Source organism: Tenrec ecaudatus, chromosome X (assembly GCF_050624435.1).
Source record: "Tenrec ecaudatus isolate mTenEca1 chromosome X, mTenEca1.hap1, whole genome shotgun sequence".
NCBI lineage: Eukaryota > Metazoa > Chordata > Mammalia > Afrosoricida > Tenrecidae > Tenrec > Tenrec ecaudatus.
Window position 1 is genome coordinate 162,387,081 of NC_134548.1, and position 22,226 is coordinate 162,409,306.

Genomic DNA, 22,226 nt, shown 5'->3' on the forward strand with positions numbered 1-22,226 from the left:
CGTGGGGAAGGCTTCAGTTACCTCCATTCCCTCCCCCTTTCTAGCAAAGGTAAAAGAGCTGACAGAACTGCCCAAAGGACCTAGATCAGCGGTTCTCCACCCTTTGTGGTGGGGGAGGGGTGTCGCAAGACCCTTTCACATGGGTCGCCTGATTCATGAAGTAGCAGCAAAAATAATTTTATGGTTGGGGGGTCACCACAACATAAGGAACTGTATTATAAAGGATCATGGTTTTAGGAAGGTTGAGAACCACTGACCTAGATCAAGAGTTCTGTTAGTGGTAGTAGCTCTTCGCCCTGCCCACCAGCCAATTAAAATCGGAGCACTGGGCTGAGCTAGGCTGCCAAACTCAGCAGGAACCCTGAGGCTGTACTCTGCTTATAAAAATTTCACTACTTGACTTGGCAGTGCCTCTTAGATGAGCTGGTGGAGCAAGCCCTTGAAGGATGGGCCCAGCATCAGGGTACTTGGGGTTGCTCTGGGTGTGTCCTCTTCAGCTTCTCACTGCTATTCAATGACTCAATCCCCTTGATTGATACTGTCATAATTTTTGAGTTATATTCTTTTAACCTATTGGCTTGAGGCATTTGCACCCTGTTAATGTATGTACAGCTGTTCGGCCACTAACCAAGAAAGATCAGTGGTTGGAAACGACTGGTCACACTTTGGGATAAAGAGTTGGCCACTGGCTTCCGTAAAGTTTACTTATAGCCTTGGAAACCTACAGAACTACTTCCACTCTGGCCTAGAGGGGTGCTAGGAGACAGCATGGAGATGGCTGTAGGTTTTGGCTTTCGATACAGATATTTCAGTCACTGTTGAAACTCAACAGTATCTTTTATAAATACACCGCACTGAATTCTAAAAATAGGTGTCCTGGCCAAAGAAGACTTGAAGTTGCCAAATACACAAATATATCTTCACTTATCTCTGTTCCTTTTTCTTCATTTCTCTGGTAGAACTTTGCAGAAAGAGTGGTTAAAAACAATACCTCCAGCAAATGTGACACACCTTTCTTTGAGCTGCCTTAAAAATTCAGAATTACCCATTTGGCAAGGATTAGTCAATTCTAACACCTGACCCAAGGAGTTGAGAAACAATGATTATCTGAGAAATGAGAAGATGAGTATAAATCTTGTCCTCTTGAAAAGATTCTTGAGCTTGATTTCAGAATCTTATTTCCAGAATTGTACATGTTGTTTGACATTCATATAAGTATGTGTACGAATGTGATGGTTTATGCTTCCTGGTTTCAGTTTTGCCTTTTTAAAACCAAATGTGAATTATTCATTTCTTAGGCAAAGTAATAGGAAAAAATGGAAAACTGATTCAGGAGATTGTGGACAAGTCAGGAGTTGTAAGAGTAAGAATTGAGGCCGAAAATGAGAAGAATGTTCCACAAGAAGAGGTATGTTATAGTACATGTGCTTCTGGCACGTCTACAAAAATTCAAGGTGACTTTGGAGTGTCATGAGTTGGCATATCTCCTGTAGAGGCTTCTGGAATGTTCAGGTGTCCATTCACTGATGCTGTAGCTTTGGCTTGGTCTTTTTTGCCCCATGAAGTCTGCATTTCCCCCCTTGAAAATGGGGAGTTGTGCAGGTTCTTGATACGAAACCTCTAGGGCACAAGGCCAGGCATTGTGTCAGTGGAATGAAATCCTGAACAGGAAGCCTCTTTCCAGTGTTTCTGTTGCTAGCCAACCTGACATGCTGATTAGGTTTCCTATCTTCTATTCCCTAACTTTTCACTTGTGGGGGGAGGGGGATTGAGAGTGAGGGTGGGGATCCTATATACCCCCAAAATTCATCTGGCTTAGCAGCTCACTCCTCTGCCTCTCATCTTCAAATTGTATCACCCTCATTTTGATATCCATGCATCTTTAGGTTGGTGGAGCAGCTTTGGAAGTTTTTGTATGGACATGGGGTGTGGTCATATGCTTTTCTACGTAAAACTAGAAGTGTTTAAAATATAGCCCCTCTCTCAAACTACACAATTATTTTCATGTCTTACCTTTTTTCTTTGGTAAAAGATTCTTTAAATGAGAGTGAAATCTTCTGGAGTGGGGCGGTGGGGCGCAGCAGGGCAGGACACAGGTTTCCTGCATATTTTGTAATGAGCCTGCATTCTGTAATTTTTAGATGCCAAAGCTGTTTCCACTCAATGAAATTCTTAAGTCACATTATGATGATTGACACAATGGTGAGGCTAAATGACTTCTTAAAAATTGGTCTTTATTTTCTCTTGTGTGTATGTTTTTTTGTGTTTGTTTTGTTGTTGTTGTTTTTTTACCAAGGAAATTGTTCCACCAAATTCCCTACCTTCCAACAATTCAAGGGTTGGACCTAATCCCTCAGAAGACAAGAAACACTTAGAGATAAAGGAAAACAGCGCCCATTATTCTCAGCCTAACAGTACAAAAGTCCAGAGGGTAAGAACTATTTGTCCCTTTGCATTACACGAAATCTAATTTCTTCGGCTCAGATGTCACACTTGGTGTTTTGGGTGTTGTCACTGGTTAGACTTGTAGACTACTCAAGTTCTTTTTTTCCCCCTCCAAATCTGATTGCCAACTCCTGAGGTGTAGTACAAACCCAAATGTTAAATGACTCCCATTGATTTCACAGGGACAAATTGTAAACCTTAAAGTATGGGGTTGCAAGTAATGGTTCCATTTTTTTTGAGGGTGGTCTTTGATGTTCTCTTGCTGTTATCTCTGGAAATTTTGCTATTTTGCAGGTGTAGTAGTTCAAGCTGTCCCTTCTTTCTGTTAAATGCCTTAGTTGTGACTGAAAACTGTTAGAAACTGGTTTTCAATATTTGAAATTAAGCACGGATGTAGCAGTCCTACAGTGAAAGTCCTGCGTTCAGGCTTCTGTGTATCATTTGTTATAGTTAATGACATCACTTGCATTCCTTATACTGCTTTAGGTGTTAGTGGTTTCATCAATTGTAGCAGGGGAATCCCAGAAACCTGAACTCAAGGCTTGGCAGGTAGGAAAACATTCCTTGAAAAATACATTTTGATTTCCTATTTTCATGTTTATTCCCCTTGTTGAGAAAGACTACAAGTGCTTGTCAGGGTTGGGGGATGGTGGCAGATTGTTTGCGGGTATGTGTGTCCATTTCCCTGCTTACCCTTCATGTCGCTGATCAGGCCCCTCCAGGTGACTTTCCAGGAGTCGCCTCTCCCCCATCCTTCCTCCTTGCATTCTATAGAAAAGAAGGCTGAGCTTTCCTGATGTTTTTCATAGGTGGAGTTCGCTGTGGCTCTCTGCCTGGAGCACTTTCTCCTCTTGGTTACCGCCCTGCAGCCTCTGCTTTCCTGGCGGCTGTGTGCCCACCCGCTTGGAGCACTGGTGGCAGAGCTGTGCGCTTGTCGATCTCCCACTACCGTCTGTGTTCCTTGCGGGCAAGGCCTGGTATTTAACCTATTGCCTGGCCTATGAGAACGTTTTTGGGAAACCAAAGGGTTCACCAGAGATTAAAATCAAAGATGTCATTTTAGGAAGAGAATGTTGATGGAGTGTGGCTATACACTGAGGAGCCCCTTCTCATTCCTGAAGAAGGACTGCCTTTTTCCTGGGAGGGCCACACTGAAGGCTGCCATTCTGAGTACCACTGGACTCTTCCCCTTTCTTCATTACACCCAAGACCATGGACAATGTGCCACAGTCTGAGTGGTGCTTCAGTACACCAGTACTTAGGACATGGGTTGCAAGAGGAAATGTCTTTTAAGGATTTATCTGCTTCCCGATTGGGCTGAACTCAGTCTTAATCTTGATGATATCTGACCCCAGGGAAACGAGTAGCAGCATATCACTGTGTGGCCTTTTGGGAAAAACTACGATTAAGTGCTCTGTAACAAAGTCAATTGGGGGGTTGAAAAATAAAAAGACAGCTTTTGAGAAAAGTGGTCTTGTTCATAGGCCTGAGGCTTTCATTGCTTCCTGTACTATTGGATGCTTAAAATAAATTCATTAAATCCAAAGAAGATAGTGGATTTTCAGTAGCGCCTGCTGTAGCTTCAGGTGCTGGTGGCTTCTAGGAGAAGAAGTTTAGTGCCTTTCCACCCAGGGAAAGGTTAGCCTGACAGGTAGTTCCTAATTCTGCAATTGTCCGTCCCCCCCCCCAGCAGCAGCCATGTTGTTGTGAAAGGAAAAAGAAATTCCTGATCCAGCCCCTGCGTACACGTTTAACAAATACTGCCCCCCCCAAAAAATACTGTCACCAATTCAAGCAGGCAAATGCAGCCCAGCAATCAAATGAAGGCTCTTTTTAAAAAGAGGGATACTTGCTCAAGGGACTTCTTACACCTTTTAACTTTGCCCTGAAAAGAATGGGCCTTCATCCGAACCAAATGACTATATGCTTTCCTGGTGAATTTCTGAAACCATGTTTATTTCGTCAGCAGCAACTGGGAACCCTGCTCAACTCTGAACAGTTGTCGTGATTGCCAGCTGTGGTTTCATACAGCTTTCCTGTAACTTTCGACAAGAAATTGTTGTGGTTTTTTCCTTCTGATTTATACAGATGACCTAGAAGTACACATTTTTAGTATATTTAATTCGATGGAATATCTCGGGGCTAAACCGTCTACTCATGGAGGTGGCTCGGTTTTTTTCTTACAGATGAATTTCTCTCAGATTCCTTATTTTTCTTAGTTTTGCTTGTGGAGTTTTGTTTGTGTATTGCTGACTTGGTTATCAGAATCAATTTTGTCTTTACTTTTGTATCCCTCATACCTAATGTTGCTTTTTTTCCCCCTTGGAAAAGAATTTGATCTAAATAAAACCTAAAGTAAATGGATTGAGGCATTTAAAAGTGTTCCTTTTGTTTATTCATTGCATCACAAAGCTTTTTGTATCCCTTGAATGAAATAATTTCTGATTTGCCAAAACTTAATAATAGTCTTGACAAAATAGTAATTGGATGCACGTAAGAGATTTTGCTCTATTGATTTGTCTGATTCATAGTTGTTGTGTAAAATATAGGAACTCTTTATTTTCATGTGCTGGTTCTTACCCTCCCCCCCTACCTGACATATCTGTGTGCCTACTGTTTGCCATATCCTGTGCTAGGGCTTTAACCATTGTGTGCATTATTCACACTAACCCATCAGCAGTTCTATGTGATCATTGTTGCCATTTCTTTTTCAGGGCATGGTACCGTTTGTTTTTGTGGGAACAAAGGACAGCATCGCTAATGCCACTGTTCTTTTGGATTATCACCTGAACTATTTAAAGGTGAGAACAGAAAGAACTTGAACACCTCATCTTTTTTACAAAGACTTCATATTAATAAATCTTACAGCAGTTAGCAGTCATTCTAGCGGATTTCCACATAGAAAAAATCATAAATGATCTGTAAAATAAGTGACAGAGGAATTGCCCCCCTTGTTCCGTTTATAGTACTTCTGAAAACTTGGTCTGGCTTCCATCAGTCTACTTAAGGCTCAGCATCCCAGTTCCCAATAAATTCCCTTTTTCTGTGTTTAAAACCCTTGTACTCAAATGAGGAAATCCTATAGGTACCCTGTTATTGCAGCGGATCCTTTCTAGCTTGTGTGGTGGTGGTTTTTTTGTGTTTTGCTCTCGTTTGAGACCAGATTCTTTTTCAACACTTGTTCCTTTTAATATCATTTATCAAAGAAATCCCAGTGTTTCATGAAGTCCTTCAATGTATTCAGAACCTACTCGACCACACTTAATCACAGCAACAGCTATTACACACAGTAGAAACAATCCCTGCCTTTTTGTAAATGCTCATTTACGTGTTTGTGCATTTAGGCCCTCTTGAGATTACAAGCGAGAATGCAAAGTCAGCTTGGCCATCCTCTGGTTTGCTTCCAGTCTCTGTTGTACCTGGAACACTTCCCCAAGACCAGATGCTTTTTAAAATTCCTTTGGCCAGAATGTGCTATATGAAATTTGATTTATTTCACTCCCAATCATATCTTCTTTATCTCCATTTGATATCAAAACTATAGTATCAGGTGCCAAATAGTCCTTAAAAGGTAACCCAAGTTTCTGGTCTACTATTGATTGTGTTCACTTTAAGAATTTTCTTTCTCTGATTCCTTAAAAAGAGAGGAAAAAAACCCAATGATTTCTATTCGTATACCAGCAGGAGTGAGAGGAAGAGCGAGAACTGGCAGGGCATTCCATTAATTTGTGGGGCTAGGAAAGTTTCCTTCAACCACATTTGCACAGAGGATACGATACCCCTGTGGTATGCTTCACTTGCATTTGCTTGAAAGTGTGTTTGATGTGTAATCTGTGGTTTGTGTTTTTTGTTGTGTCCACATGCTTTGCTTATATAAGTATGAAGAAGACCTAGGGATGCATTGCTTCAAAGCTCTTGCTCTTTAAGCCAATGTTTTTTCTTAGATCTTTGCGGGACCCCCCCCCCCCGACAATGAACATCTTTTGGGGGTGGTCGGCAGCTGTCCTGGTGCCCTTCTTTTCATCACCAGATCTTCCTTTGATTAGGCCGGGCATCTCACCAAAGGTGCCTGTTTTTCCCCCTACCCCTGAGATAACCTGAGCTACCATTCTGTTTTGCAAGACCCACTCTTATCTTTGGAGTAAGTCACTTGGTTGTAATCTCTCCTGTGCTTCAACGCCTCAGTAAAACACTGAGAATCAGATGACGCTCCCCTACATCCATACTTGACTTTTTTTTTTTTTTGCCAGAAGCTTCCACAACCACAATCGGGGGAACTTAGCTTTACTGAGGCTTCTCTAATTCCCTCCATCAGGCTCTACTTGACTAGGAGGCCCAGTACTGCCGAGCTGAGGGGGGAACTGTTCTGTAGCTAGGAAATGAGGGCCTTCACACGGGCCGGCAGGATAGGGATTAGAACTGAGGATCTGCTTGGATTTGGCAGAACCTGACTTACTGCAAGTACTATGTGTGAGGGTCTGTCTGTGGACCCCAGGTGTATGTTTTGGGTCAACTATGTTTATACTGTTTGTCATACTTGTTCTAGCAGCAGTTGTCTTCAAGACATTTTCAAAGCATGAAAATTTAAATCCTTGCTCTTGGTCGCCAGCTGTTAACTTGGCCCCCATCTCCATAAGGAATACCAGCAATTCCAGCTAACTGAAAATAATTGTTCCCAATTGTCTAATCACATCCAAAGACCTACTTCAGTATAGGCAGTCCCCAGGTTACGAATGACTTAGGTACAACCCAATTAAGACCCAACCCCTTAAAGCCTATTCTATTATAAATTTGCGGTTTGTGATAACCAGTGGGTGATACTTTGCTATGCACATCAAAACATTCTTATCACTGTATTATGGTAAATATGTTTTAGTGTATCTGGAAGTGTTTCTGTGATTTTTTTAATGCATAAAAAGGTACACATTTTGTTTAAGATGAACACCTGGCTGACTGCTGCTAGATAATTGTCCAATTTACATTTGTTTGACTCAAACAGATTTAGGAAGGTAACTGGTTTGTAATCCAAGGACTGCCTGTGTGTTCTTTACAAACAAAAGATGGTCCACTCTCAGTGCTTTGTAAACCAACATCTTAATTGGCAAATCTTTTTCAATGATGCTCATTTACAATGTGTGATTTGGAAGGTTAGCTGGTTTTAACTTGAAGTGTGTCACTGATCTGGATGCTTACCTCTTAGAGTTGTTAATTAATATCCTCTCAGCTAGGTGTCCCCAGACAGTGTTTCTATGCCTAAGCAGTAGAATAGATGGATAATAGTGTCAAATGCAACAATTTTCCATTTTATTCAGTCTAATTTTGATGTTGAGTATTTCTGTTATATCTCTGATTTAGAACATCCGTAAATCTCATCTGTAGTGATTTTCTTTTTAAGGCGACCCTTCCATTTCCTGCTAAGTCTGTGTAACAGTGTTTTACTGTGAATTTAAAACTGAAATCGAAACATTTCCAGCATACTTTTTAATCTGATGAACAGGAGAAAGATAATATGAAGTAAAATGTCAAATTATTTTTGCTGTTATCTTGTATATTTTAAATAGGAAGTAGACCAGTTGCGTTTGGAGAGATTACAAATTGATGAGCAGTTGCGACAGATTGGAGCTAGTTCTAGACCACCACCAAATCGTACAGATAAGGAAAAAGGCTATGTGACTGATGATGGTCAAGGAATGGGTCGAGGTAGTAGACCTTACAGAAATAGGGGGCACGGCAGACGCGGTCCTGGATATACTTCAGGTACAAACTAAGCATTTTACTCAGTTCCTTTATCTGTTCCTAGACTTAATAGCTGCTAATCTCTATTACTCATTAGAACCCCATGTAACAATTTTCTTACTCTGTGGTTTCCAGTTCACAGTGGGTCACAGCCCCTAGAGTCAAAGCCCGAGGATGACACATGTAGTTCTGAAGGCAGGTGTGAGTTATGGCCACTTTGGGGTGGGGACTCGAGAACTCTACTTAAGCCCTTGTGTGGTGATGACCTGCTTAAGACCTGCCCTGGTTTTACTACTGTACAGAGCACCCCTTTTCATTTGTGTCCTGTGGCTCTTTTTTTTTTGGGTCAGCTTTGTGCTGGTCATGCTTGCTGCATGGACTTTGGCCCCATAAGGGATTCTGGGTGGCCAGAGTCAGCCCGTGGCACAGCCAGGACCAGGCGAAGTTTCTCTTTGCCTTCCCAGCTCGTTTGTCAGTGCTGCTTTCTCTCTCCCACCCCTTTTCACCGAGCCTTCTCCCCACCTGCCAGTGCTCTGTCTTTCTTAATCAACTGTGTATCATCTCTGTAACTTGCTAATGATGGTATGAGGTATAATCCATCTCACAAATATTTGCATTTCAAAAAGGAACTCTTTAAGATGGAAAAAGCCTTCAAGATCCACAGGAATGAAGCTATAATGGTGAAGCTATAATTGCTCATTAGCTCCAACAGAGGAAGAGAGAGAGGTAGTAGAGTCGGAGAGAAGACACCTACTCCTAAGGCCAACTTTGCCTCCTCCCTTCGCCCTCCCCCTCAGATTGCTCTCTGCTGCTGATCTCCTCCCTCACCAGGGATCTCTGCCCACCCTTAGCCTTAAGTCATCCTCCCTCTCAGCCTAAAGAGTTGATTTAGTAGTAATGCCTTTGTTCGTGGTCAGTTGGTCCCTGAAAGTGGGAGGGAAGGTTGTTGATCAAGCCACAGTCCAGCGTATTCCCCTCTTCCTCCAGCTGGGCCCTGTACCCACCAGAGACCCTTCCCTGCAACAGTCCCCGTGGTGCTCTTACTTCCCACTCTTCTAGATGTGACCCAGAAGTGTGCCTTTCCTTCTGCCCAGGGGGCCAAACCTTTTAGAAGGCACTCTATCGAGGTTATGTTGATCAAGGTGTGTTGCATTAAATGTTGAAGGCAACTTTTCCTCCAGAGGGCACAGCTGTTTAATGATGTGACACACACAGGTTTGAACTTAGTTGGCTAATAAGATAGGCTTGGTTTTTAAAATGAGAACCCAAAATGCTTAAAACAAGATACTGTGAAACCCTTCATTTTGAATTTAAAATGATTTATTTTACAAAATGAAAGGTGGTGATACCATTTTGGTGGGTTTATCAGTTTGGGAAATAATTGGATTACCCCTGAAGCGCCTCTGGAAGCTTCTGTTAACGCTTTTTTATTTTGCTTTTTTTAAAGTCGGACATTGGTATATAACTTTTAACTCTCGATAGGAACTAATTCTGAAGCATCAAATGCTTCTGAAACAGAATCTGACCACAGAGACGAACTCAGTGATTGGTCATTAGCTCCAACAGAGGAAGAGAGGGAGAACTTCCTGCGCAGAGGAGACGGGCGCCGGCGTGGAGGTGGAGGAAGAGGACAGGGAGGAAGAGGGAGAGGAGGAGGCTTCAAAGGTACAAAAGGCTGCTTTCCTTGGTTGGGAAATACAGGTGAATGGTAACAATTTGACGTTGTGTGGGAGCCTGCTAGCTTATTAAGCATGGTGATGTAACTCTAAGAATTGGACTATGTTCACACTTCCAATTGTTTAGCCTAATTCAATGGACGGTGTGCAGTTCAGAATTAGTAACTGTCAAACCTTTTGAAAATGTTGCCACAGGAAGCGATGATCACTCCCGAACCGATAATCGTCCGCGCAACCCAAGAGAGGCCAAAGGAAGGACAGTGGATGGAGCTCTCCAGGTAACCCTGCCAGCCTCCTTTCATCAATAGTGCTTGAGGCTAGGGCTTTCTTTTTAACCACAGCTAGAGATCAACCCAAGTGGTGTATCAGGAATCTTTTTCCCATAGTGGGCGATCTCAGCCCTCCTGTACACGTATACAAAATGGGATTTTTCTAGAGAATATGTGGCCGCTCTTTTGGCAAAGACTGAACAGCCACGTTATGGCTTTACAGTCAGTACTACATTGGTGGCCTTTCCAATTCCCCCAAGGAAAGGAGTATCCTGGGATGCACTGAAAGCTGAGCTCCCCCCTTCCCTGAAGGTTGGGGCAGAGGGGTGCTTCTCCCCCTGTTCACCCTCCCTGTGTGAAACTTGAGGAAAAGAAGGTGTGACCCTCATGATTAGCTGTCATGACAGAATTGATGCTATTCACCTGGGTCTGTGCCCAGGCTCCGGTTTCAATAGGTCTTCACCTGCACTGCCCCCCTTGATAAAACCTTTGAAAGTTATCCCTGAGTCCTCCCAGGGACTTTTAAGTGTTTTGTGTGCTTTATCTCCTTTAATCTGACCACAGCCCACTGAGGTAAGTAGCTTTATTTTTCTAATAGGTGAGTAAACTGGAGCTTAGCAGGTTTCTTTCTTTGCCCAGGTCACATGGCTGGCACCTGCTGGGATAGTGTTTGTTTCCCAGAATCCTTCATTCTTAATCCATATACTTAGGCTCTCTTCCTAACTGTGGACTGACTGGTTGGTTTGAAACCAAACCTAAGATTGGTACGAGAGTCTTTTTTTGAAGAGCAGAAACTTTTTTTAGTGGGATATTTATTAGAATTAATAGCAATTCTACTACTCGTTAATTATTGACAGGTTCTTAAGGACCAGCATAGAAAATACCTTGGTCCTAGACAGAAAGATGGGTGAATTAGTGCCCATATATATGCTTTGTAAAGATTTTTCTGTATCAGTTTTTGCATGTAATTCCCTGTTTTCACTGACATGTTTAATGAACTGTACAATCTGACCCCATTGGTTAAAAGGATGTACATTCACAATTAATTTATATGATCAAAACATGATAGCTGAATACAGAACCTGGTGTTTTCCATGTAAGTATGAGAATAGATACAAGAGATAACATTGTACCCTGGACAGCTCAACATTTAAAACCTGCACCCAGACCCCAAATTAGATAACATGGATACTTGAAATTATAAGTGAAACATTTTGGGGTTATCTTTAGCATTTTTACTTGAAGTAGATCAATACTGTGGTGGTTTGTGGCTCCACTCGTCAAGGTGTAGCATCTGGAATTCCGTTAGCAGCATTTACGTGTTTGGTGTAAGCACGTAAACTATTCTGTAGTTCTCCCAATGTTACTGTTTAAATTACATCTTTCCAGGATTCCAACCTTACCCTACATCATTCAGATTCTTAAAGCAAAGTTCATGTTAACTGATGGTCTGAATTGCTTTATAGAAACACATGCTATCAGCCCCCGCTCATTGTTCTAGGATAAAACTGTGAGAGTCCTTGGCATGGAGAATATCAGCCATAACTGTGAGAACTTGAAAGGTGCAGTAAACTCAGTACTGGTTTGCAAGTCGAGTTCTCATCCTGGCAAAATCAGAATAGGGAGCCTATTGTGTTCTCTCTCTTGGATTCACAATCTTGGGAGAATCTTTGGAAACTAGCTTGTCCTTTGGAATGCTAATGTCACAGATGTGTGTCTTCTGGTAGTTCATAGTAAGAGATCCTTTTAACAGTTTGTTTCTCACTGTTTCATTCTACTTAGAAGAAAGCACCATAAGTCTGAGTTTTCAGTCGAACTCACAATGCAGTGAGAGGACCAGAAAAGAAGACGAAAGCTTTCCTATTATAAATCAAGATCCTTCTGTTACTTCATTTCTTTTCACCTCTTTGCTTCCATTTTCCCTGTAGACCTGCGGCTTTTCCCCTTCAACCTTCAGTTTCTTGTCAGGCCAGTGATAGATAACGATAGGATGTGATCTCTCTATATAACACATATGACTTGTTTTAGATCAGAGTTGACTGCAATAATGAAAGGCGTGTCCACACTAAAACATTACAGAATACCTCCAACGAAGGGAACCGGCTGCGTGCGGCCAAAGAGCGTACCCAGAAGAAAGACAAACCGGATGGCGTGGATGGGCAGCAACCGCTCGTGAACGGAGTACCCTAGCCTGCATCATTCTGAAGTGATGTTTCCTACACCATGTCCGTAATTCTTATTCCATGTTAGAAAACTTTGTTAGGCCAAAGACAAATAGTAGGCAAGATGGCGCAGGGCATGAAATGAACACAGATTCTGTGAAGACATTTTTTTGTTTTGTTACTGGCCATAAGCACCAATTTTCAGACTTGCACACAAAAACTTTTAGAACTCGGAAACTATTGCTTTAAGTACACTTAGCACTCCAGAACAGTTTTCATTTGATTTTTCCTTCTTACATAAATGATCCATGATATTTCTTATTACTTTGGGCTATTTTCCTACAGTGAGTGGTACTCACCAGTACGTTTCAGTTGTTCTGAATAAATAGCATTTATGGTAATCGGCTTGGACTTCTGTTTTCAATATCCTAGAGAATTTAATGCTATGACATTTCATGTCCTGTGTCCGTTTATGTTCTGGTCCACTTTTCCAGTATTTTAGTGGACCCTGAAATGTGTGATGTGACATTTGTCATTTTCATTAGCAAAAAAAAAAGTATGATCTTGTGCCTTTTTTATATCTTGGCAGGTAGGAATATTATATTTGGATGCAGAGTTCAGGGAAGATAAGTTGGAAACACTCAATATTAAAGATGTAGCAAACTCTGTCAAACATTAGTACTTTCTAGAAGAATGCATGCTTGCCCCAAATATTTTCCTGACGTACACATCAGGTTAGGCAGTATACAGACTAGGACTTGTTTTTTTGTTTTTGTTTTGTTGCACTGAAGCTCGATAAATAGTGTTACCGACAGGCTGTGTCGTTTCTCTGTCCAGACAGGGGAAGAAATGGCGGTCTTGTCATTGCAGAGAGGGAGCACTGACGGCAGCCAGGGCAGCCTTTGGGAGGATGTGCCTGCTCTTTGGCCTGATGACCAGTTTTAATGTAGAAACTTTCATTTTCTCCCCATGTTTGGGGGAATTCTCCATATTTTACTTTCATGCTTAATTTCGGGGAGGTAGGAAGGTCATTTCAATGTGTTTGTATAATACATTCCTGTGCAGTACAGGTATTTTGTTTAAGAATGATTGGAAGCAGGTTAAAAAAATAGTTTGTAAAGTTGGAAATATAAGGTTTAGTTAATAAGCAGAATTGGAGAGCAGTCTCGGATCAATCAATGCTGTTTTCCCCCCCTTTGTTATTTTGGGGGTCCTTTTTTATTTGTTATTTTAGGGGTCCTTTTTTGATGTGTTGGGTTTCCATTTGGGTTTTGAATTTTATTAAATGAATTGATTTACTGAAGAAAAATATGTGAAGGACTTTCACTTTAAGATGTTATATTTTTCTTAAAGAAAAATAACTCCCAAGTTGGGGTACCACTGAAATCTGTACAGACCCGTACAAACTTAAGTTCTGCCTCTTGTATTTTGTATTTCTTTGCATTTTCATTTTACAATTACTTTTCCTGGCATACAAATAATCATATAAAAATGGCAACAAACTGCACATGATTTAACAAATATTAAAGTCTTTTTAAAAATATTGCCAAACATTAATGTTGAGTTCTAGTTATTTATTTGGGGAATGTATAGATTTTGACAACAGAAATTGGTACCTTGCACACATCATCTGTAAGCTGTTCGGTTTAAAATACTGTAGATAATTAACCAAGGTAGAATGACCTTGTAATGTAACTGCTCTTGGGCAATATTCTCTGTACATATTAGCTACAACAGATTGGATTTTATGTTGACATTTGTTTGGTTATAGTGCAATATATTTTGTATGCAAGCAGTTTCAATAAAGTTTGATCTTCCTCTGCTAAATTGATGTTGATGCAATCCTTACAAATGATTGCTTTTAAAATTTTAAGATAGGAAAGAAATCTATAGAAAGTGTTATGTTACAAAATTTAACTGTTACCACTGGAAATGTCACCATGTCATAGGAAGTTAGCTGTTCTCGAACAGTTTTCAAGAACTTGATAATGTTTAAGAAAGCGGGGTGGGGGAATAAACAAAATGGTACAAAACAACGTTTGTACCATTATAATATGCACTAAGTCTATTTTTTACAAAGGCTGAATTCAGCAAGGCGCTAACTTGCTTAAATGTGAATTACTAACTTCTAAAACTGTAATTTGATTCACGTTTTCAAATGGACTTGGAGTTGATTCATATTACAATATTTGTGTGCTAAACGTGTATGTTTTTCAGTTCAAAGTCATGTTTTTAAAATCTTATTAAAGTTTCAAAAATCCGAAGATTGTTTATCTAGATGTAAATTTTTATTAAAAAGTTACACTTATGGAAAAGCAAAACATTAGTCTGGCAGATAATTGCTCCTGCTTTGAAATCTTTTAAGTATGGCCCCAAATAAAAGTCTTGCTGGGGTGGAGGTGGGGGTTATTTTTTGTGCAAAGCATGTATGCTTTCTCAGTCACCTTTTTACATGCCTTTTACAGGCCCCAAACAAAAATAGTTGGATATAATTCCCTATATTCCCAGTTACCAGCCGTCAACACATTAATTACATAGGCTGTCACTAAACCATATTAAACACTGTGCGCGCACACATTCTACCATCTTGAGAGAAAACGTGTGCAGTGTGAAAATACCCTTGTCACACCTCTGTAATAAATGCCAGGTTTGTAGGTAGATTGTGCCTCTGAGAGTAGACTGCTACTTCGGCTGGTCCAGTTTTTCCTTCTGGTACTTGTCTGGTTCTCTGATCACTTGTCCTGCTAGCTCTGTACCCTTCTGAATCTCCAAAGGTTTTAACATCACCATAAGCTGGGCCCAGCATGTTGGTAGGGCGCCAATAGAAGCTACTCCAGTAAGATGGTTGGATTGCTCTGGATTCCCATTGTTGCTTAGGAACAGCCTATAATTAAAATGGACGGGAAATGTCCCTGGTCTGATGGTGGCCTTAGAGTACCTGGGGGTTTGCATCCAGTGTCTTTGAGTTAAGATAATGATTTGGATCTCTCCCAAGCCTGGTTCTGTGTCCTGGACAGCAGCAGCACCTTTCCCATTTGAACTGCTGAAGCTTCCTTCTGGTGACCACTTAACTGACCTAGCCATTACTCCCATGTGTTTGTCTTGATGGCTCAGACCACCTAGCGGAGACAGGATTTCAATCGTCAGCACTTCTTCTGGGTGTTTATTGGAGACCTTTAAAAAAATATTTTCTCACAGAACTCTGCATCAAGAAACAAGGGACAACCCCCCCCCCACCCCGCGAGTTTTATGTTAGTTGGAGAGGTATTAAGTCTTTGAAAATGACAGTAGCCAAATGATTAAAAGTAGAGTGCTTGAAGAGGGACCACCGATTGCTTAGCATACATTTGATTACATGGGTAGGTTGCAAATTGGTAGGAAGCAGCTTTAGTGTCAAGAGTAAGTGGTTACAGAATTCTGGGAAATAGGACATTGTCATTATTCAGTATTTTTCAGTGGGGATGCTTTGTGCTAAGGGAGCGAGGTGTGGAAGAAACAGTGTTTGTGAAGTCCAAAAACCTTTTGGTTATTCCGAGCGCGTCTTTGTCCGATTTCCCTGGAGAGGGAGTCCCACAAGACATGGCATCACAAAACAACACTCCTGCACAAGGAATGACAAGGGGCCTTAAGAACACCCAAGCAAAGATTTCATTCCCTTACAACCCACCGTGTCGGTGAACTTTGTGAAGCTACTCCCCTCATAGAGCACAAGTATGACCTACAGCAGAATGAGCACAACTGGAAATCAGGGTAGCTCTGTGACACTGGGTAAAGCATTTTGGGTCCTGCAGGGGTTAACTGGTTGCTAAGGAATGCTAACCAATGCCGTATATGCATTAAAGTTTTCATGCTCCCACCCCCACCCCCCAGCGAAAGCTGCAGAGAAAAAGGAACTTTCATCTGGATCTCATTCCATTTACTGAACACACTGTAGAGCAGGCACTCCACATGTTTCTTGGAGGTGTGTGTGTGGGGGGGGGGTGGTTTACAGGGAGAATATTCTAGAATTTCAAGCTCAAGGTCAAATGGATGGGCTCAGTGGGTAGTTCCAGTGTATGACAGTTGCATGCTGAGAGGCAGACTGAGGCGGGGCCCACATGGCATGACCCACATCTGGCATGCAGCCAGTAAATTAAAATCAAACACCCAAACCTGTTACCAGTGAGTTGGTTCTAACTCAACCTATAGGCTGGGAGAACTAACCACAGGGTTTCCCAAGGCTGTGATCTTCATTGCCACAGCTTGCTCCTGAGGGATTGAACTGCTCATCTTGTCAGCATCCAAGCCCTTTAATCCCTGTGCCAGCAGGCCACCTGGAAAGATTTCTCAGCCAAAGTGTATTTCCAGACCTGGAGGACAGATGTAAGGAGTTAGCCCAAGGAGGAAGGCTTGGTGCATTGATCTACACATGAAAACCACTGTAGTCAGGGATCTGTCCAAGGTTTGGATGACTAGCACTTGTGGGAGGTGAGTGGAGGGTGTGCTCAAAGAGGACTAAGGTTCCATGTTGCAGAGGGGCTATAGGGTGCCAGTCAGTTTTAGTCTGATTTACATGTGTAGAGCCCCAGGCTTGCCAACTAATCAGCTAGTGGTCAAGGAAGCTTCCTGCCCAGGAAACTCGCTGACCCAAGGTCACAGGTGACTGCAGCTAGCCACCTCAGGCTACTCTCTTAACAGTTGGTAGTTTGGCTCAGCCTTCTTGGCTTGGGCAGCCTAGGAGCCTCCCCAGGAAGCTGCTCCCTAGCGCCCAGGCACTACCTCGCTGATTCGTTTCCCTAGTTGTGAGGCACAGACTGCATGCCAGTCAGGAAACTTGATTTCACCCACACTGTCATACATGGAACCCCATGTGAAGCAAAAAAGCATACAATCCACTCTGGCACTTGGAGAGACTTACCAGGGATAGGCATTCCCCTAGGATGTCAAGGGAAGGTCACCATATGAGGCCAAATGGGACAGACCAGGATGGAATCATTTAACCCTTGTTAGTGCAAAGTAAGAAGATGGTAGAAAGGAGCCTTTAGTCTACAAGGGCCTTAAGCACATAAGTACAACCTAACCTAGATTTGAAACCTGTCGGTACTGTATACAGGCCTCTGGGGGAAACGGGGACAGCCTGAGGGACTTAAACCATTGATGGAATTGTATGCCTGGTGTTCATCACAGAATCATCAAAAGTTTGACCTCCAGAATTAAGGTCCTACCCAGAAGCAGACAGGTAAATAAATGCCCAGCGTTTGGTTCCTGAGATTCCTGATATGCAGCCACCAAGAGGCAAAGGCAATTCCCCCGAGACCTTGAGTGAGCAATGGAACAGCCATATGGGGAGTCGCTGTGGCGAACAGTGGTTTTTGGTGGTGGTGTGCATTATGTGTTGAGCTGCTAACGGCAAGGTCAGCAGTTGGTAACCACTATCCACTGTGCCAGAGAGAGAAATGAGCCTTTCCACTCCTCTGAAGAGTTGTCTCGGGTGGGGGTGTCCCTGTTAATCTGCTCCCATGAAAAAAATTGAAAGCAGTGGATTACTGAGGCCCCTGAGTTCCAGACTTTCCCCTGAAGAACAAGCTTCTGCTAATTACATCTCGGTGCTTCAGAGAAAAGAACGGACTCTAAGATTTCTACAAAAAGCTGTGGGTTCTGTACTGCCTAGCAGGATGAGTGGTGAGCTGTGGTCTTCTCATCTACCGCTAATAAACATGATTGGGGAGGGGTTGAATTTGCCCTTGGTAGGGAAGATTCACAGGTTTCTGAATCCTGAGGCTGATGGTCCAGACTTGACTGTTGAATGCCAGATGGATTGGGGAGATTTAAGTCTGCTGTGGACTGTTTCCCAATGCCTGACTGCAACTCTTGGGACTGAACTCCCCTGCAGCCCTGAGAGGACAGATCAAAATTGGGGAGGGGGGAAAGAATTGGGTGGGCATGTATTAGGGGAGATGATCAGCATGGTAGAAATTGAGTGTTTCTCTTAGTGCTCAAGATGCAAAGTGCTAACACCTACCTGCTTGCAGACCCACACCCAACAAGAAACAGCCCACCTCTGACATACTAAAAAAAATAGTTCCAGTGGGTGTTCTAAATAGTATGCTCTCTCCCCAGTTCTGTTTGTCTTAGCAATCATTGCCTTGGCGACTTAGGAGCCATCCTCAAAACCAGGACTTTGATGGAGACAATATTTGTTTTCCGCTTTTGGCTCCTCCTGGGTGTAGGCTGGTGATGAACAGTTTGGCCTCCCTTGCCTAACCAGGTTCCACAATAAGTGCATGGGGAATGCTTTGTCCTCAGAGACAAAAAAGAAGCAACATTAACACTGTGTCCCGAAAACAAATTTCTGTGCACTTTCAGAAATGGGAGGAAACAGCTCAATTAAGGAATGCATACAGATGTGGACATGCAGGAACTCCTTGAGGAGGAGAGAGCCTTGGGCCCTCGCTCTCCATCTCCTTTAAGAAATTGGAGAGAATTTTTTATACAAGTAGAGAAAAACACCGAGGAGGCTATACTGGAGCTCAGCAATTCTCTGAAACACCATTCTGACGCAAAGAGCTAGAAATAATTCAACAACCCTAAATATAAACTCAAAAGGCAAACGCTAAAGTATAAGAACTGGGTAACACTTTGAAAGAACAAAACAGAAGTATTGAAGCAATGGAACTGAGAATTAGTGATCCTAAAGATAGATCTCTTGAGAACAAAATACAATAAGATGAAGCTATAAAAATGACTAATAAAACAAGAAAACCTATTAATTCTATGGAACACTATCAAAAGGAACAACATACACGTGGCAAATATCCCAGACCCAAAAGAAGATACATTAATAACAGAAAATCATTGATGTAGTATTAAAGGAGAATTTCCCTGTTTATGACAGAACATAAAATAATTATTCAAGAAGCATAGAGAACTCCAAACAGAATTGATCCCCAAAGAAAATAATAACAGCATTTATAGTCAAACTTTCTAACGTGGAAAAAGGAAATGATACTGAGCATAGCACCAGAAAAAAGGATAATCATATATGAAGGCCAAACAATTAGGAAAAGGTCAGATTTCTTTATCCAAACCATGCAGGCAGGAAGGCCATGGATTGATAGATTCAAAAATTTGAAAGAAAGAACTGCCAACCAAGACTCCTATATCCATCAAAATTATCCCTCAAATATGAAGAAGAAAGAAAAAGGTAAGTGCATGTCAAGAAAACATCCCAACCCAGTGCTGCCCAAGCCCACAAGTCCGACATTAACCCATAGGTCCAACGCCAATCCACAAAGTCATCTCCATCTCACAAAACACACACTATGACAATGACTGCAGGAGGAAAACTGAAACAGTGAACATGTAAGCATCTCAGTTCTGGCAGGGGTCTCCACACGGCTGCTCCAGGACCCAGGGCTGCGTCAGGGTAGGTCCATGCAGCTTTTCCTCAGGGATGTCTTGCAGGAAGTGAGCCTTGACAGCTGAAGGAGACAGCTGACTAAGGCAGCTGCACCCTGGCCTGACCACCACAAAGAGACCCCAGAACTCGAAAGGTGAGGCTCATTGAGCCATTTATTTCTCCACCCTTCAGTTAAACCCACATGTGTTTATCAGCCAGGTTGGCACAATAAACTAAATCAAGTCCCAAGAAGGAGATGAGCCAGTCAGGGATCAGGGTAGCACCCACAAAACATACAACTTTCCTCTAGTTCTTTAATGCTTCCTCTCCCCCACTATCTTGACCCCAATTCTACCTTCCAAATCTGGCTAGACCAGAGCATGTACACTGGTACAGACAAGAGCTCATAATACGGGGAATCCAGGACAGATAAACCCTTCAGCACCAATAATGAGAGTAGTGATACCAGGAGGGCAGGAAGAAGCTTGGGGGGGGGTAAGATAGGGGGAACAAATCACAATGATCGACATACCCCCCCTCCAGGGGGACAATCAACAAAAATGGGTGAAACAGACAGTAGACAGTGTAAGATATGAAAATAATAACAATTTATAATTTATAAAGGCTTCATGATGGAGGGAGGGAGGGAAAAATGAGCTGATACCAAGGGCTCAAGTAGGAAGAAAATATTTTGAAAATGATGATGACAACATATGTACAAAAGTGCTTGATTGACAGAATGGATGGATGGATGGCTTGTGATAAGGGCTGTAAGAGCCCCCAATAAAATGATTTTTTAAAGACAAAAACAAAGTAGGAAGACTTTAGCTCTCAGAAATCCCCCCCCACTGTGAATCTTTTTATGTTTATTGAGGTATGAAGACAAACTATATGTATTCCCACATACCTTATATTCATGTCTTCACTGTGATTTCTCATATGCCTATGCAAGTATGAAACAAGACGAAAAACTTTGCCACATTCCTTATAATCAAAAGACCTCTTTTCTGCATGTTGTCTGAAATGCACAGAGACCTTTGAGGATTTGCCACAGGTGCATTTACCATAGTCATTACATTCCTTAGGTTTCACTGCAGGAAGAGTTCTCATAGGGCTGCAGGAGTAAGGAGGACAATGGCAGCCATCTCCATGTTCTCCATGTGATAGGTGTCACATTCAGAGCGAAAACTAGGACGCCTACGTTGTGATGGTTGTGTCATGGAGGATTTTCCGCAGTGAAGGGACATTGAAGGATATGGTTCATTAAAAGTTCTTTTGAGTCTGTCAAGATCTGGAATCCAGCTGAAGGTCTATCCACACTGATTCTCCTTTATAATTGCACAAACATTCTGTTCAATGTCTTCTCTCACAAGTGTTCTGCTTGTTACCTGGATCTTTAGTGACATGAATTCCACACGCTTCTCCTACCAAGGAGAAGCAAGTGCCAGTTTTCAAGAATAGTACTATTGTATTTTCAGTTGATAGCTTTTCTCCATTATCAAGGTTTTGTGAAACTGATCCCTTGGACACCTTGTGATCACACAGGCTGGTGTGCTTTTTCCATGTGGGCTTTGTTGCTTCTGAGCTAGACGACCGCTTTTTTATCTTCAAGCCTTTAAGACCCCAGATGCCATACCTTTTGATAGCCGGGCACCATCAGCTTTCTTCACCACATTTGCGTATGCTCCTGCTTTGTCTTCAGTGATCGTGTTGGCAAGGTGAGCATCATGAAATTCCAGTTTAATGGAACAAAGTGAAATCTTGGAAATTTCAAGGAGCCACTGAGGCCAGGCTTATGAAAGTTTCCATCCTTGCATGTCTGTAGAGTTTCCTCTGGGAATGATCCAGCAAGGCCCGCTCTTCCTGGGAAAAGTCCACAGCCACATCTTCAACAGCCACGGCGTCCTGAATGTGATGGCCACTGGGTCCTCTGGTCTGTCAGCCTGGTCTCTGGAATTTTTCACCCTTTTGCTCCCACATTTTGTCAGGACAGAAGAGTCCCTGAACTGTCACTCTTACATCCATTCAAATAGGGGTTTTTCTGTATTTGAGAAATTATCATACAATAAACAGAAAATGACTCAGTAGAAACACCAGCTTCTCCAGAAACGTTCTGCAAGTAGGAACATCTGAGCTCCACCTTCTCTAAGTCTTGCTGAATGAGCTCTCTGGCTTCAAGAACACAATTCAAAAGGGGCTGGAGTGGAAGCAGAGGCACTAGATAGTTTGGACACAAGTGAATGATGTGTGGTCCACAGTCAGTCAGTTAAAACCCTGACAACAGGAGGTGAGGCGTGAGCAAGAATGTCACCCTTAGTCTCCAGTTGCCTAGAATAGACCTTCTCCATTCATCACACCTGGGACCTACCACAATGTTGGAAAGGATATGGAGAGCTTTGAATGCTCATACATTGCGGGTGGGACTGTGGAATTATACAACCTCTATATAAATCAATATGGCATTTCTTTAAACAAATGCAAATACAGTTACTTTATGATCCTGCAAGGTCTACTGGGTATATAGTCTAAAGAATGAAAGAAGACAATATAGACAGACATA

General features: G+C 42.2%; 1 protein-coding gene across 12 annotated transcripts in view; it reads left to right on the forward strand.

Annotated features, from left to right (window-relative positions):
* Positions 1 to 14,527, forward strand: part of FMR1 (fragile X messenger ribonucleoprotein 1) — a 40,984-nt gene extending 26,457 nt beyond the window's left edge. For 2 of the 12 annotated variants that reach the window (XM_075538111.1, XM_075538114.1), the window contains 8 exons: positions 1,299 to 1,408; positions 2,297 to 2,431; positions 2,932 to 2,994; positions 5,160 to 5,246; positions 8,007 to 8,202; positions 9,664 to 9,846; positions 10,053 to 10,135; positions 12,206 to 12,689. In XM_075538111.1, coding sequence (XP_075394226.1) covers positions 1,299 to 1,408; positions 2,297 to 2,431; positions 2,932 to 2,994; positions 5,160 to 5,246; positions 8,007 to 8,202; positions 9,664 to 9,846; positions 10,053 to 10,135; positions 12,206 to 12,316 — 968 coding nt within the window. In that variant the 3' untranslated portion in view covers positions 12,317 to 12,689. The other 10 variants (XM_075538112.1, XM_075538122.1, XM_075538113.1 and 7 more) reach the window with 10 other exon arrangements.
* The last annotated feature ends 7,699 nt before the right edge of the window (positions 14,528 to 22,226 follow it).